Here is a 17,608-nt window from a genome sequence, read left to right as displayed (position 1 = left end):
GAAGAGAAGAGCCCGGCAGATCCTGGTGTGACGGTGGTACATGAAGAAAGCAGTTCTCTAGTCATCTCACTTTAATAACATACAAATCTTGCAACTTGTTTTTCATATTATTTATTTTCATTAATTGTCACCAGCTCTGGTACTTGCGCGACTAAATAAAGCACTACAAAAACAAAATACATTTGTGTTATTTTCTATATAAAAATGACGTCGCCGCTGTAGATTTTCAAGCTGTGTCGTCGACTCCAAGGGAGGACCTACGACCACCAAGAGGAACTTTACTGTTACCAACCAAGGCTCCACTTATGGAGCAAACTGCCACACCTTCCCTTTCGTCCGACCAGAAGTGCAACCCCGAGGGACCGATACCTGGTTTCCGGAACAGACACAGAAACTCTATATCGCTCTTCCATTTCCTTTTGAAAGATCTCCACATTTTTTTTTTTACACAAGGAGGTCAGTACTCCGGAATGTACCCTCCCATACCTTAATCTCTAACCGGCAATCTCAAAACCAACCTAGGCTTCTGTACATGCCCAGCATGCCAAAAGTCCTGTGTTTCACACACGCACACACACACACACACATATCGACCAAATGTCACACATGAAATGCCTTGGTCTATCTGACATACACATCATTCTTAAACATTTACTAGTACACAGTAAACTAGACCTACAGCCAACACCCACCCAAAACTACATCAAATCACTCCAACCCAAAACAAATACACATTACAAACATTACAAATGTACATAAGCAACAACATAACCAAATACACAGACCTGCGACAATTCCTAAACAGGCACACCATACATATCGCACTTACACAGGACATGAAATTAGCACCTCAAACAACGCTACTTGCATATACAGACTACACCATAATCAAACAAGACAAAACACATCACAAAGATGGGCTTATATCACTAATACAAAAAAGCTGTATCTTCCTACAGACACCACAACAGAAAAAATCACAATGCAAACACAGGTAGAACAGTACCATATAATATCAGAAACACCAACTTCTAACCTCCAGATCAACATCCCAAGGCGATACACACCAACTCCAACATCTTGACGACCTAACAAACCAAATACTGGGAGATGATCTGGACACACGCCACTTAATATGGCTGGACACACATCCAGCAGATCAAAGAGGAAACAAAATCTCTAGAACAACTCCTCAACATACAAGGGTCCAGCAAACACCTCATTAGGCAAACTCGCCGCAACACTAGCAACGTCCCCAGACATAAGATTGCGTTCACTTTCACTCCACACACAACATGGAAAACCATTCATGACGACCACTTGATCACAACCCAATAAAGATCGCCATGGAACCTGATGAAAAAATAAAAACCACATGCAAGAAAATATTTACTAACTATAAGAAAACAGACTGGCTAAAAAAAGAAAAGAAAAAGAAAACTAAGAGAAACTTGTAAATTGGCAGAAAATTCTGACATATGGTGAGATAGTGTTGAAAAATGGAGAGAAAGTGTTGAAAAAAAAAAAAGGAAATGAAAACGACAAGTCAAAACCTTTCAGATTCTCCCTCGATTTCAACAGAGAATGTCTGCTGATTTCATACTACGTTAAGACGAGTTCCCATACTTGGCTATTTAAACAGGCCACGTGGCTACTAAGGTGCCTTTTGTGTTGCTTTCATCGAAGTTATTTACCCCACGAGAGAGGCAACATGTAATTGCATTCAGTGTGAATCCATCTTTACTTATTTCTTTTATACACTTCTCAGCATCGAGGCTCGTTTCTATTTCATTCTATTTCTTTTGTCGAAATACAATACGAAATTCGCCACGTAGTGTTTGCTAATATAGTGAAAATTAGTCTTCCTCATCAGATATTTTCTTCTCATAAACACAAACAATCCAATTGGATTACTAAAACTAATGTAGAAGTTAATATGTTTCAAATTACGACAATATATCATCTGTTTAAAGATAACAACTACCCCCAGTTTTAACAGAGATACCATCATTTGAGGACAGAACTTTCGTTGATTGTACAACGTTTTACTCATTCGGGATTTTTCAAGTACTTTTTTACCCTTTTTCTGTACTTGAAAAGACTCCGACGAGTACGAAGAGTTGTAAATCAATAAATCCTTCATCTTGAAATGATGTTTTCTCTTCCAGTATACAATTCACTCGTCCTTTTGAGCTGGTGGCGCAATAAGAAGCGTGCCGGTCTCGTATTTGTTCAATTGTGAGTTCAAATCCCACACTCCTCTCCTCTTCGGATGCAGTTACGCGCCTATTGGTGCATATATATATATATATATATATATATATTAATATATTTATATATATATATATATATATATACATATATATATATATAAATGAATAAATAAATAAATAAATAAATGATAAATAAATAAATAGAAAGATAAATAAATGAATAGATAGATAAATAAATAGATAAATAAATAAAATTGCCTCCTGAGAACCAGGACACGGGGATAATATTAATCAAAATATGCTCCACCCGCTTTCCTTACGATGCGGTGCCAAGGAGAAGAATCAAAAAGCCTCGTGGCACCCAAAATCAAAGGGAGAGTACCATTCGATGTGAAATGGATTCAAGATAAATAGACAATAAACTAGTTTCCGTGTCTCAGTATCACCAATAACTATATCTATCGGAATCTAATTCTGCCCCTTCAATTCTGTTTTCATTATTTTCTCACTGTAATCCTTAAAATTAGTCAGAGTGCAAATATGTATGAGAAAAATACATCTATATATAATAAATATTTATCTATACAGGAAATGCCAGAGCTGAACAAGGTGATATTGAAAGATTACTGGATAAGGGTGGATGTGACAATGATGACTAGAGAACTGCTTTCTTCACGTGATCGTTGATCAGGATCAGGTCATGACGGACACAGGGATCGGCCGGGACAAGGGATGTGAATCCGTCACCCTAGACAGAGTAGAGGTCCGAGGAGGAGGCAAAGAGCGAGAACACACCTCCTGGGATCCCCCTGCTTGAGTGACTAAATCTTCTATCTGCATTGTTGTCGAGGAATCCTTCTGTAAAGGCATGGGGTCATCTGGTCGTTGATTGTGGTTCTTCTGAGGGCTTGATCCGCGCGACATGCCGACCACCTCTAGTGGTCGATGGTGTAAGCTCCAAGGAAACAGGCGCAGCTGGCCGGGAGCTGGAAGGACTCGACAGCAAAGGGGAAGTACTTGTCGTAGGCGTTGTAGACGAGGAAGCGGTGGTAGGCCGACTTCTGCAGACACTTGGACTCGTAGCAATGGGGCACGAGGGGACAGGCCTCTCCCGAAGTCAGGCACTCTTCGATACGGGTGGTCTGCGTCAGGGTCTCGTAGTGGGCGTCGACGTTGTTGACGATGATCCTCCACTTGCCGTCGGTGTTCTGCGCCCGAAGAGGCCTGACGTAGGCGGTCTCGGAGGGACACAGGTAGGTCTCCTCCTCGAGGGTCTCGGGTCTCTCGACAGAGAGGGCGGTGTTGAGCTCGGCCACGTCAGCGTAGAGGGAGAGGACCTTCTGGTAGTGGTATTCGGCTGCGTGTTTGATCTCGTAGGTCGGGTACTCGGAGTCCTCAAGGCACCACGGCTTGGTGGTATTGGCGGCGCAGGCGGGGACGGCAGGCTCTGCGGGGCGGGGCTTGTAGGCAGGGGCGGGGTGGTAGGCGGGGGCTGGTTGGTGGTACGTGGGTCGGTGGTAAGGGCTGGACGCTGTAGTCAGCGCCACAAGAGCCACGGAAATCTTGAACAGGTTTCATGGTTAATAAGACTACTGCATTGCAATACATACAAGACATATTCTATGATGATGAATGACAACCCCTTCAGTACACAGAAGTCCCAACCATAACCAGCCTTGAGTCTCATAAAACTAGGTATTAAAAAAAAAAAAAAAAAAAAAAAAAAAAATGATAATGCAAACTGGGAGAAAATGGAATTAGTCAATTGAAAAAAAAGTATATATATACATATATATATATATAATATATATATATATATATATATATATATATATATATATATATATATATATATATATAAATAAGGTGAAAGTCTTAGACTCTGCCTTGTTCAGGAGTACCGAGTCAGGAGAGTCACATCACACTTGAAAAACGTATTCCATGAAAGGGCAAATAAGTCTCCTGTGCAGGATCAGCAGCTGAGTTGGAGTTATGAAATTTTGAACAAAAAAAAAAAAAAAGACCAGAGAGCCAATTACCAAAAGTCCCAAAGACATTTTCTCTAGTCCAGCTCTGGCACCGTCGAAGTCGAGGGAAGCTCTGCTTGAGTGTTGCAGTGAACGCTTCTATATATATATACATATATATACAGCGACACTACGTCAGGTGTTCGAGGCCACGACATGACGTCATTGTATGGGGAAAGGCTAATTATCAAATCCTTTCAATACGGTAGCCTTTCTGGTCGATTTTGTTTTGGCTCTTGTCAGACGATTTTGTTTATCTGATGGGGGAAAGACTCAGGACAATGCGAACATCTTGATCCCTTAAGGAGACGTTTTGTCCCATCCTTGTCGCCTCAGTTGAATGAAAAAGTCTGGGATTAACCAGGACGAAACCTGCTGTAGAAGCCGTCCGTTAACTTGTGAAATTCGCTGAACGACATTGGCAAGTTGGGGTCTTGGTTGCTCCTTCTGAAACAACACGACTTGTGGTGGCTTATTATGTGTTAGATCGCTTGACCATTATTAAGAAGAAAGTGGGTTTGAGTCCATCCCAGTGGGCTTCCACCTGTAACGAATAAGTAAATAGATGAATCGAAAGACACATACATAAAGAATAAACAGAGAAACAACCAATCAAACAAACAAACAACTATACAAACAAACAAACAAGTTGATAAAGGCATAATTAGATAAATAAATGAATACATAAATGAATAGATAAATAAATATTCAAACAAACAAATAAACAAATAAATGGATAAATAATTAAATAAAATAGATAACCAAATAAATAGATGAATAAACAGATAAGTAAATAGATTAATGAATAAAAATAAATGAATAAGCTAAGAAACATAGAAATAAAACAACAAGTGAATAAATAAATAAATTAATAGATAAATAAATATATGAATAAAAAAATGCAGGTTTATCTTAGTTGCACAAAATCACCAGGGAGCGGCTACTATATACCATCTAAATGAACCATGACAGTGATTGGGTTAATCGAGATTAACATTAACCCTTTGACTGATAAACTTTTTCCTTTCAGTTAAATAAAACTGACCGGAGACATAAGAAGTAGACCCAACAAGTTGCGATGATAGATAGTCACATCGACATAGGAAAAAAAATCCCACCTTCCATTGCATTACTGAAGTCGGAGAAAGAGGAAGAGAGAGAGAGAGAGAGAGAGAGAGAGAGAGAGAGAGAGAGAGAGAGAGAGAGAGAGAGAGAGAGAGAGAGAGAGAGAGAGAGAGAGAGAGAGAGAGAGAATGAGAGAGTTAAAGTGAGAGTGAGAGTGAGTAAGCTTTTGGTCTATGGAGTGCGACCACAGAACCAAGACCTTCATCTCTGTGGTGGCTCAACCCACAGGGGCAGAAACAGTTTCTGGGTCACCTGTTTAACTCTACTGATCAAATCCTAATGCTTCGTGATCTTTTGGACCTCCGACGAGAATTTCAACGGAGGCCTTTCGTAGTCTATATTGATCTCAAGAAAGCGTTTGACTCGGTGCAACGTGAGATGCTTTGGAATCTCCTGTGAGCCTGTAGGATTCCTGCATGGATTATTGACTTGATGTCTGACCTATACAGTCCAGAGAGTATTGTAAACCATGCAAGAGACGTGTCTAGCCTTTTACCTGTTGATTTAGGAGTGAGGTAAAGGTGTATCCTCGCCCCAACACATAGAATGTATGGACTGGGTATTGGACAGAATTGTCGATCAATGTCATTGTGGATCATCCATTGGCAACACTAAGATCATTGACTTTGTCTTTGCTGATGATGCTGTACTTCACGCGTAGACATTGGAGGTCCTGGTTGCAGCCTTTGGGAGGATAGAACGTTTGAACCTCAGGTTTTCCGGACCAAGATCAAGGTCCAGTTGTTTCAGAGCCCAACATATGAACATACACTAGGCAGGCGGGATGTCTGACTTTAATCGAGATGCCAAAACCTTTTGTGTGTGATTCACCATGGTCTTGGATCACGTGTTGGACTCATGATCGATAGCTATCACCCTCCCGGAGGAGAGCTCAGAGTTTATATAGGACCGATCTATGGGTAATGCTGTGACCTTAGACTCACACCCACACCCACACCCACACCCACACCCACACCCACACCCACACCCACACCCACACCCACACCCACACCCACACACCCACACCCACACCCGCACACACAACTCCACAACCACGAGAGTTGGAGTAACAACTCGCAGCGCAGCAATACTGAAATCATTTCAGTCCTGGGCGGGATTCGAACCCGAAACGCCGTAGTGGCGGGCGCGAGCGCTACCACTGTGTGTGTGCGTGTGTGCGTGTGTACGTGTGTGTGTGTGTGTGTGTGTGTGTGTGTGTGTGTGTGTGTGTGTGTGTGTGTGTGTGTTCGAAGAGACGGAGTCCAAGAACCATATTGAGAATACTGAAAAACTGGATTCAGAGACTGTGTACTCTCGACGTCTCTCTGCCCCTTTAGTCTAGTGGCAGCAATAAGACTTTGTCCTTTAAGGAACAGGAAACCTGGCTTATTGGGCTCTGCTTTTGATCAACATATTTGAATAAACATTTTCAGGGCTCCAGTAAATCGTTTCGTCTCCAACTTTTACTAAATCAGAGATCCCATCAGATGGATGAAGGAGAGTTGAGAGACGTTCTACAAACACAACTAGTGTTAATGAAAACAAACCCATTGACTTAGTTTTGGTTGATGGACGAAGTTCAGTGATACAGTTTCACAGAAAGCTTTCTTGGCATTTTTGTACAATACAATATGATATATGCAAGGATAGTTGGAAAACGTAGTGACCACATCCCATGCAGGTCTACTAAACATTTGGAAACATCGGGCCATTAAATGAAGACAGTGGTCTGAGCGACTGTATTTGAGAACTTAACAGCACCTGGTCTTTCTTTGCTTTGCTCAAGATTTTTTTTTTATGATTTTTTTTAGTACATGGTGGTCGAGCTGAGAAAGGCATCGGTCTTTGAGGCAGAGAAGTTAGATGAATGGCTGTTCGAATCCAGCTAGAATCCCCTGTGGTCAACTCCCAACTTATATGTGATTATTACCAACAAAATTTAGATCACTCCAAGTGTCTTTGTTTGTATATTTGTCCCCCTTTAAATGAACTAGTAACTTTAGAGAAGTCAGTCTGTTAAATGTAGTTTGAAAGGACATGTGCAAGGGTGTTAATTGAAGGTATTAGGAGGGGAACAGAGGGAGTAACTGGAAAAGAATATTTTGGGTTTAGGAAAAGAAGTGAGTAAAAAGGTAAGGATGTCTCTTCATGGATCTCGAGAGAACATATGACAGGAAGGCATTGTGGGGTGTGTCGCAGATGTATGGAATAAAAAGAAGACTGTCTCCTGCAACTCATCTACGTAACCTGAGCCATCACCATTCACTTGCACATCCCTATCTATATTGCTGAAATTTAGGTTTAACAGGATACATTTCATTCATTTCTTTTTCTTTCAAATAATCATTGATCTCTAACCTAGTTGATATTATAGGTGTATTCAACTTACAAACTAATTTTTCTTTGATCCTCTGTTTTTTCCTTTGATGTTATTTGCTTAATTTTCTGTCTGTTCGTTTCAGTAAAATCTCCTTTTCCTGTTCCATCCACTGGTCTTTTTTTATATAAACACGCTTCTTTGTTTAATGTTTTCTCTTTTTTACCTCTTTACCACGCCCTAGCGCGAGTATAATAAAATATTTCATGTCTCTCATCGCCCCTGCGTGAATGTTATAATGTTGTGTATATGTTAAATATGTTTATATATGTAATGTATTATGTATTATGTGTTATGAAAACCTGTGGTGTACATGTACCCCACAAGCATGCTTGTGCGTAAAGGGCAAGTTTATGCATTGTAGAGTTGTGTGGTAGTTGATCTGACTCAGTGGTCGCAAAGGCCAGAAAGGGTCACCACAATTAGGTCGCGTCTGGTCATGGCGTCGGGTCAGTCCCTTGTATATATACTGCCTGCCCCAAGCAGGCAGGCTGGTCAGCAAGTCAGTTCTCTGTACTCAACTTGTTACGCCACTAGGCCTTTGCGGTCGGTCCCTAATTGAAGACTACGCCACGTCTTTATCTGACACTCGTATCTGCACTAGAATAAAGAATACAACGAAACTGCGCATAACTCTCCCTATGTCACCTAGTCCCAGGTAACCCACCCATATGTTACAAGCCCATGTGTAGTGATGAAACGAAAGAAGGGTGAGGGAGAGGAGTGGTGATAAAACACATATTCGGTTCGACGTTCCAAACGTCCTAGTGATTACGTAAATGCCCAATGAGAACTCAAACATCTAGAGTGTCCACGTGCAAAGCTACCTGTCGCCCGAATAAACGCGTAGATAGTGGCATCATCAACGAAAGTGATAAAGGGAGATGCACGGACTCTCTCGAGAAAGAAGTAAATATATCGTCGATTCTGACACCCTTAGCTTGATTCGATTCTTCAAGATATTTTTTCACGACTTTTGAAATGATGAACTACAACAACATCCCCGGCCTGATTCGAATATTGAATATGTTTCTTCACGACTTCTGCAATGCTGATCCTACGTCTTCACAACTTCAAGAATACTGATCCTACATCTTCTCGACTTTCTGAAATACTTATCCCACATCTTCACAACTTCTGAAATGCTGATCGTACGTCCTCACGACTTCATAAAAGCTGATCGTACGTCTTCATGACTTCTGAGGGGCAACGTCCCGGCTTAAAAATGTGTGGCGGCATTTGAATGGTGATAGTTAACTTTGTTGGTATTAATGAATATGCTAAGTAAACCATGATAATATCATGTTACATTTGAATATTTGAAGTTGTGTTACATATCTTTAAGGTAGATGTAGTAATAGATGTTGTCTTTTGATAATTCCTGTTTTTCATCATCCCTCTGACTTTGGAAAGTATACAAGGCATAAATCTCTGTCATTCCCTTTAGGTACATGATAAGGCTTTCCTACCAGATACATGAGATAGGCATACCGTAGCATAGGGAAATCTTACTCCTCTCATGCAAATAACCATAAAATTGTCTTTATCTGTCAGATGATACAAGAGAAAGAGAAGGAAAACATGGAATGTAACACATGGTGAATGTGAAATCTGAAAAAGAAACTTTTTTTGTCAAATGAATATTAGGTCTTGGTTACGAGAATAACATTTTCAGAATATTTCATGATGTTGAGCAAATGTAGATACTAGTTTCTTTTTTATATCAGAAGTTCTCCCAAGTTGAATAAAGCCATCTGGCATCAACCAGAACAAATGATCTAAACGTGCTAAATATATATAACCCAGTTCCAAAATAAATTGAAAGTCGTTTCTGAATCTAAGACGTTTAATAACCTAGAGAATGTGTGAACAACTGATATACATCATAACAAGTTGCCATAGTCATCGGCTGATTATGTGATGGCTGCGAGATGACTGGAGAACTGCTTTCTTCGCGAGGTGTCAACGTGAGATGAGGGCGAATGTGGGTTGGGAGGAGAAAAAAATACGGGACTGTGACAAGGAAGCCAAAAACGCCCCAAGAGAGGGTGTGGCAATGGCGCCATCGTCCGAGTCCCTGGTAAAACGTCAACAAGTAACAAGTGACCCGTGGTGCCTCAGAAGGAGTTCGACTGGTGATGCGAGAATCGGCTCCTGACTGGAGGAGGCTTAGAGCTGGAACTCATCGATGAAACAGGCGCAGCTGGAAGGGAGCTTGAAGGTGTGGATCTCGAAGGGGAAGTACTTGTCGTAGTGGTTGTAGACGAGGAAGCGGTGGTAGGCGGACTTCTGCAGGCACTTGGTCTCGTAGCAGTGGGGCACAAGGGGGCAGGCCTCACCCGAAGTGGTGCACTCCTCGACGCGGGTCGTCTGCGTGAAGTCCTGGTAGTTGACCTTGATGTTGTTGACGATGATCTTCCAGCCACAGTCACTCAGCACCCGCAGGGGTCTGATGTAGGCGGTCTCGGAAGGACACAGGTACGTCTCCTCCTCGAGGGTCTCGGGTCTCTCGACGGAGAGAGCGGTGTCGAGATCGGCCACGTCGGCATAAAGGCTGACGACCTTGGCGTAGTGGTGGTTGAAGGCCGCCTGGATTTCGCTGGCCGGGTACTCCTCATCCTCGAGGCACCAGGTGGCGTTGGACCCTTGTGCGCAAGAGGGAATACGGCTTGGATAATTAGGGTTGCAGTGTGCTGGTGAAGAGGTTGGGTGGGTCGCGGGGGCGCTGTTGCCATAGTCGAGGGCCACGAAGGAAAACGGAAGATATTGTCCTTCCACTACGGCGGACAGGACAGCGGCCAGGAGCAGAAGCAGCGGGGTCTGCAATCAATCAAGGCACTTAATATATGAGGAGCTAAAGACAGAATTCCATAAATACCTGAGCTCAACACCCAAACTTCCCACTCCGTCCTCCACACTAAAGCAGAAAAGAAGGATGGACGGTTCAGGTAGGAATCCAAGTGCTTCCTTCCCCAGTACCTTAAAAAGACTTTTCGTATGAGAAAAGGCGACATCCCTGTCGCTTCCCTCGTTTCCCTTGTTTACCTTGGGCGCAGGTGTCATAATGATGGTGGTGGTTCTTAGGCTGTCGGCAGGGGGAGTCGATGGAACTGTGTTTGTCCCCTCCTTCTCTCAGCTCTTTTATACTTGACAACATTCACTCCTCGCAGCTGTTATCTAGTGTTCAGTACTTAAGGTAACAGGCTTAGAAGTAGAACGATAGGAGTGGGAGGAAGAGAAGGGTGGAAGAAGATGACGAGAAGGATGGGAAGGATGGAGAGTAGAGTGGGAAGAAAAGGGTTAAAGAGGAAGAAGAGAAGGGTTAAAGAGGAAGAAGAGGAAGATAAGGATGATAATGTGAAGGAAGTGGAAGACGAAGCAATCATATAGATAACTTGTCTGCCCATAACTGGAATATGCTGTTTCCTCATGATCGCTAATACTCATTAAATTCACCGATTGGTCAGTTTGCCACAGAACTCATACTAAATGTATGAAACAAATCATACAAAAAACACTCAGAACATCATAACTTATTCTCCTAAACAAAGTATATATATACATATACATACATATATGTATATATATATATGTATATATATATATATATATATATATATATATATATACATATATATACATATATATACATATCTACATACATATATATATATATATATATATATATAAATATATATATATATATACATACACATATATGTATACGCAATCACATCACCGCAATACAAAAATGCAAAATAACCACAGAAGAAAGGAAACTTGTAGAGTAAGTATTTACTGCTTACAAGTTTCCCTTCGCCTGTGGTTATTTTGCATATATATGTATATATATATATATGTATATATATATACATATATATATATATATATATATATATATATACATATATATATATATATATATATATATGTGTGTGTGTGTGTGTGTGTGTTTGTGCATATATACATGCATATGTATGTGTGAATATATATACACATACATTTGCCTATATAGAAGTAATCCTTTGAATGTGCTAACCTGGTAAGGGAAACAAATAGGACTTAAATGGATGTATAGCGACAGTATACTCCGACATACACTTTTATTCGGGAAACAATAATTGAACCAAAACAGGTATAGTAACAGGCTTCTTTCTCAGAGCATTTCGCTTATGTAGTGAAGATTTTTTGGAGGATGAACTAAATCATATGACAGAAACTTTCAACAAACTAAAATATACAAAAGCTCTCGTGTGTAAATTGAGAAAAAAACTAAAGAAATAAGTATGAGAAGCAAAGATAATAATAAATGCAACAAAGATGCCCGATATATCACAGCTCCAAACTCCAATATTAATTCACACCTAGAAAAAATTCTCTTAAAAGCAAGCATTATGATAGCTAAAACATCTGGTAGCAAAGTGGAACATTTGATCACACGTAGGAATAATAACCCAACTAATGAAAACAGTATTTTATATAAGATACCATGTAAAAGCTGCCTATCATCATATTTTGGAGAAACGGGTCGTGGACTAGATAAAAGGTTATACGAACACAAAAACTATGGAAAAAAACTACATATTTTCTAGTTCTATTATAAGGCATATAGATAATTTGACCACCTTCCAGACTGGAACAATACAATTGTAATAAATAAAGGTTCAACAAAAATATTGAGAAAGACAAAAGAAGCAGCTTATATTAACACTCATGATAACTTTAACCATAGGGAAGGTTTTATAAGCTTAGCAAAAGCCACAAGTTTATTAATAATTACAGAAAATGAATACACAAATGTTATGAGTATGGCAACCTCTCCTAGGCGTCCCAAGAGATGACCTGCCTATGTGTAAAATATCCATGTTGTTTTTCATTGTTAGCTTTGTGATCAAGACCCTGTGGGTCGAAACGTTAAAGCATTAAAATTCTCCCAATATTCTTCGTCTACTTCCTCCACTTCCAGTTATATATATATATATATATATATATATATATATATATATATATATATATATATGCGTGCATATGTCCCTGGTAGTGAGAAGAGTGTAGAGGAAAGGGAGGCTTTTTGGATGGATTTAAATGAGTCAATAGAGGGATTAGGGAGAAATGTCAATATAGTGGTATTAGGAGACCTTAAGATAGGGTAGGAAGTGAACCAATAGAGGGAGTGATTGGGAAGTGTGGAGTTGCAGGAAAAAGTCGTAGTGGAGAGCTGATAGTGGAGATGTATCTAGAAAGAAAATTGATGATAGGAAATACAGTGTTTAGGAAAAAAGTCAAGGCTAAGTACACATGGGAGAGGGTGGTGAATGGAAGAGTGGCAGATAGAGCGTTAATAGACTATATAGTGGTAACCAGGAGTATAATAGGAAGAGTTAAAGATGTAGATGTTCTAAGGGGAGAGAGTGGGGGAATATCAGATCAATTTTTGGTGAAAGGTAAGTTGAGAGTGGAGAATAGGTGGAGAAAGAGTAAAAGGGCAGAAGGTAGGGAGGTACTTAGAGTGAACTGCTTAAATGAGAAGGAGAAGGAGTATAAGAAGAAGCTGAGAGAGGAGTGGGAAGGAGTAAAGGATAGAGAAGAACTAGGAGTGGAAGAGGAATGGGGATGGTTCAATGGGGGAGTCATAAGGTGTGCAAAGATGGTGTGTGGAACAAGGAGGACGGGAGGAAATAGAAGGAAGGGTAGTGAGTGGTGGGATGAGGAAGCAAAGAAGGGTGTAAAAGAGAAGAAGCAGGCTATATATTTATATATATATATATATATATATATATATATATATATATGAGAGAAATTCGCTAGTAACAGCGACATCAATCCGATAATTTTATGACAGTCGCATGCAGGATTCGAACCCACTGCTATCAGCCACTCGTAAGATTACCTTCACAGAGCCTTAGCCCACTACACCAGCAGACACTTAAAAGCCTTGAAACCTGGAATCGAACTGATTCCCGAGGATAGGAAAGATCACTATTTTGCGACCCCAATTCCTGTTTTATACAAGGCCCATGTGCACCAGTTGGGAAGGGGTAAAGATCGGAACAAATCCCTTTCACGCTTTTCGCCATTGTAACTATGAGAGAAATTCGCTAGTAACAGCGACATGAATCCGACAATTTTATGTCAGTCGCATGCAGGATTCGAACACACTGCTATCGGCCACTCGTAAGATTACCTTCACAGAGCCTTAGCCCACTACACCAACAGACACTTATGTGTCTGTTGGTATAGTACAAAGATTGTAAGCTATTGTAAAAAAAAAAAAAAAAAAAAAAAAAAAAAAAAAATCTCATCACCATTGTTGTACATAGTATCGTCGGTATTTTGAATAAAGAGATCAGTCATGATATTGACTTATAATATTCTAACTATTCTTATGGAAGATAGCTATTCTTTAAATAATAGTATCAGCCGTTAACACTGAGCACGGAAGTGTTCATCTCTAGTGTGCGTAAGGGACCCATACCGCGGTGAAAACTAAATGTTCTGATAGGTGCATTATGACGAGAATACTACCAGCCGTTGGCACTGAGCACGGAAATGTTTATTCCAAGTGTGCCCAAGAGAACCATACCACGGCAAGCTCAGTGGTGTTTAGTAACAAATGTTGTCTCTTGATAATTTCTGTTTTTCATCCTCTCTCTGACTGAAAAGAATACAAGGCATAACATTTGTGTTATTTCCCTTTTGGTACTTGGTAAGGATTTTCTACCAGGTACACGAGATAGGCGTACCAGACCATAGGGAAATGATACTCTTCTCATGCAAATAACTTAAATTTGTCTTTATCTGTCAACTGAAACAAGGTAAAGCGAAGGAAAACATGGAATGTAACACATGGTGATTATGAAATCTTTAAAAGAAACGAGAATAACATTTACAGGAGCTTATGATTTTGAGCAAATGTAGATATTACTTTCTTTTTTATACCAGATGTTCTTTCAAGTTGAATAAAGCCACCTGGCATCAACCAGAACAAATGATCTAAACGTGCTAAATACAACCCAGGTCCAAAATAAATTGAAAGTCGTTTCTGAATCTAAGACGTTTAATAACCAAGAAAACGTGAGAACAACTGATATAGATCATAACAAGTTGCCATAGTCGTCGGCTGATTATGTGATGGCTGCGAGATGACTGGAGAACTGCTTTCTTCGCGAGGTGTCAACGTGAGATGAGGGTGAATGTGGTTTAGGAGGAAAAAATACGGGACTGTGACAAGGAAGCCAAAAACACTCCAAGAAAGGGTGTGGCAATGGCGCCATCGTCCGAGTCCCTGGTAAAACGTCAACAAGTAACAAGTGACCCGTGGTGCCTCAGAAGGAGTTCGACTGGTGATGCGATAATCGGCTCCTGACTGGAGGAGGCTTAGAGCTGGAACTCATCGATAAAACAGGCGCAGCTGGAAGGGAGCTTGAAGGTGCGGATCTCGAAGGGGAAGTACTTGTCGTAGGGGTTGTAGACGAGGAAGCGGTGGTAGGCGGACTTCTGCAGGCACTTGGTCTCGTAGCAGTGGGGCACGAGGGGGCAGGCCTCACCCGAAGTGGTGCACTCCTCGACGCGGGTCGTCTGCGTGAAGTCCTGGTAGTTGACCTTGATGTTGTTGACGATGATCTTCCAGCCACAGTCACTCAGCACCCGCAGGGGTCTGATGTAGGCGGTCTCGGAAGGACACAGGTACGTCTCCTCCTCGAGGGTCTCGGGTCTCTCGACGGAGAGAGCGGTGTTGAGATCCGTCACGTCGGCATAAAGGCTGACGACCTTGGCGTAGTGGTGGTTGAGGGCCGCCTGGATTTCGCTGGCCGGGTACTCCTCGTCCTCGAGGCACCAGGTGGCGTTAGACCCTTGTGCGCAAGAGGGAATATGGCTTGGATAATTAGGGTTGCAGTGTGCTGGTGAAGAGGTTGGGTGGGTCGCGGGGGCGCTGTTGCCGTAGTCGAGGGCCACGAAGGAAGACGGAAGATATTGTCCTTCCACTACGGCGGAGAGGACAGCGGCCAGGAGCACCAGCAGCGGGGTCTGCAATCAATCAAGGTATTTAATATATGAGGAGCTAAAGACAGAATTCCATAAATGCCTGAGGTCAACACCCAAACTCCCTACCCCTGTCCTCCACACTAAAGCAAAAGAGAAAAACGGACGCTTCAGGTAGGAGTCGAAGTGGTTCCTTCCCCTGTACCTTAAAGAGACTTTTCGTATGAGAAAAGGCGACATCCCTGCCACTTCCCTCGTTTCCCTTGTTTACCTTGGGCGCAGGTGTCATAATGATGGTGGTGGTTCTTAGGCTGTCGGCTGGAGGAGTCGTTGGAACTGTGTTTGTCCCCTCCTTCTCTCAGCTCTTTTATACTTGACAACATTCACTTCTCGCAGCTGTTACCTAGTGTTCTGTACTTAAAGTGACAGGCTTAGAAGTAGAACGAAAGTAGAGGGGGGAGAAGAAAAGGGTGGAAGGAGGAGGAAGAGAAGGGTGGAAGGAGGAGGAAGAGAAGGGTGGGAAGGACGGAGAGTTGGGTAGGAAGAAAAGGGTTAAAGAGGAAGAGGAGGAAGATGAGGAGGAGAATGTGGAGGAAGTGGAAGACGAAGGAATCATATAGATAACTTGTCTACCCATACCTGGAATATGCTGTTTCCGTATGGTCCCTAAAACTTAATAAATTGATCAATTGGTTGATTTGCCACAGAGCTCATACTAAATGTAAGAAACAAATCATACCAAAAAAAAACAAACAAAAAAAAAACACTCAAAACATCTGAACCTTTTCTCCTAAACTCAGTGAAGACTTAATACAAGCGTTTGAAATTGTGAAGGGAAGTGACAACAGTGAAATTGAAGATGCTTTCAAATCAAATACTACTCGTAACGGGACAAGTAACAATTGCCTCAAGCCATCAGGTAATATCTACCGCCGTGAAATTGAGTTAAAGTCTAGCGTATATCGCAAACCAACCAATGTTTGTTCATATATACACTATTAATCCTCACACATTAATGGCGTAAAACGATGTTTTTTCTTCGATGTTTCTTAGGGCTTTGCGCATTTGCAGGCCAGAGTACATCAATGACAAAAGAAGATGTATTTACGATATTGGTACTAAGCTGCGATACCCTATATATATTCTTGATACAGCTTATAATTGTGCCAAAAGAATCTTTTACAACCTCAGGTCAATTCAAAGTTTTGATAAGACTAACGTGTTAGTTGTACCAAGAGAACATGCAAGGCATCCCAAATTTATTACGTAGTTTTAGCATTAATGTAGTTTTTAACAACAAGAACACTGTAAGGCGATTGCTCATAAATAATTCCGTCAATAGTGATAAAGGATGCTTGTATAAAATACCTTGTAAATCATGTTATCATTTTTATGTTGGTCAGACTGTTAAAACACTCAAAACACGAATTAATCAACACAAGAAACCAATCTAGCCGTATATTCAACCTCATGAACAATTTTGACCACCTAATTGACTGGGATATAGCTAAAGTCATCACATACTTTATAACAATAACACCACAGAGAGAAATTTAATTGAATGTAGTTTGATCAAATCTAGTGAGGGAATAAATGTCAATCTCCACCAAGGTTTGTAGAAACTAGATAGTTATGTTTGCCAAGAAATTTCAAAATTGTTTAAATTGTAATATACTAGTTGTAAGCAATAGTACAATGCTTGTTGGTTACCAAGACGGCAGTAAAATCACGTGTACCTCTTCCACTACCTCTTCGAATTCCTTCTTCATGTCTCAGTCATATATTCTGCACCATGTTTCTTCTTGTAATTCCTTCTATGTATTAGCACTGAAGATGTAACTATACGAAAGCGCTCTGCTTCGTTAGTTTATTTTTCCTGGTGG

At 40.9% G+C, this 17,608-nt stretch overlaps 3 protein-coding genes across 3 annotated transcripts; all 3 read right to left on the bottom strand.

Annotated features, from left to right (window-relative positions):
• Window positions 1-3,148: 3,148 nt before the first annotated feature.
• LOC143036255 (neurotrophin 1-like) lies at window positions 3,149-5,954 on the bottom strand. Its single transcript, XM_076203503.1, has 2 exons — window positions 5,862-5,954; window positions 3,149-3,775 (listed from the first exon to the last, which is right to left on the bottom strand). Exons 1-2 carry the CDS (start codon window positions 5,952-5,954, stop codon window positions 3,149-3,151), a joined length of 720 nt encoding a protein of 239 aa, XP_076059618.1.
• A 3,957-nt stretch (window positions 5,955-9,911) lies between these two features.
• On the bottom strand, window positions 9,912-10,805 carry LOC143036254 (neurotrophin 1-like). The gene is made up of 2 exons (XM_076203502.1): window positions 10,788-10,805; window positions 9,912-10,562 (listed from the first exon to the last, which is right to left on the bottom strand). Exons 1-2 carry the CDS (start codon window positions 10,803-10,805, stop codon window positions 9,912-9,914), a joined length of 669 nt encoding a protein of 222 aa, XP_076059617.1.
• Window positions 10,806-15,119: 4,314 nt separating this feature from the next.
• LOC143036253 (neurotrophin 1-like) lies at window positions 15,120-16,014 on the bottom strand. Its single transcript, XM_076203501.1, has 2 exons — window positions 15,997-16,014; window positions 15,120-15,770 (listed from the first exon to the last, which is right to left on the bottom strand). The coding sequence occupies exons 1-2, from the start codon at window positions 16,012-16,014 to the stop codon at window positions 15,120-15,122; spliced, it is 669 nt and encodes a 222-aa protein (XP_076059616.1).
• Between the last annotated feature and the right edge of the window lie 1,594 nt (window positions 16,015-17,608).

This window comes from Oratosquilla oratoria, chromosome 20 (assembly GCF_046742065.1).
Source record: "Oratosquilla oratoria isolate Oo_2021 chromosome 20, ASM4674206v1, whole genome shotgun sequence".
Classification (NCBI taxonomy): domain Eukaryota; kingdom Metazoa; phylum Arthropoda; class Malacostraca; order Stomatopoda; family Squillidae; genus Oratosquilla; species Oratosquilla oratoria.
The sequence above is the reverse complement of the archived record's forward strand: the minus strand, read 5'-3'. Positions and strand labels throughout refer to the sequence as shown.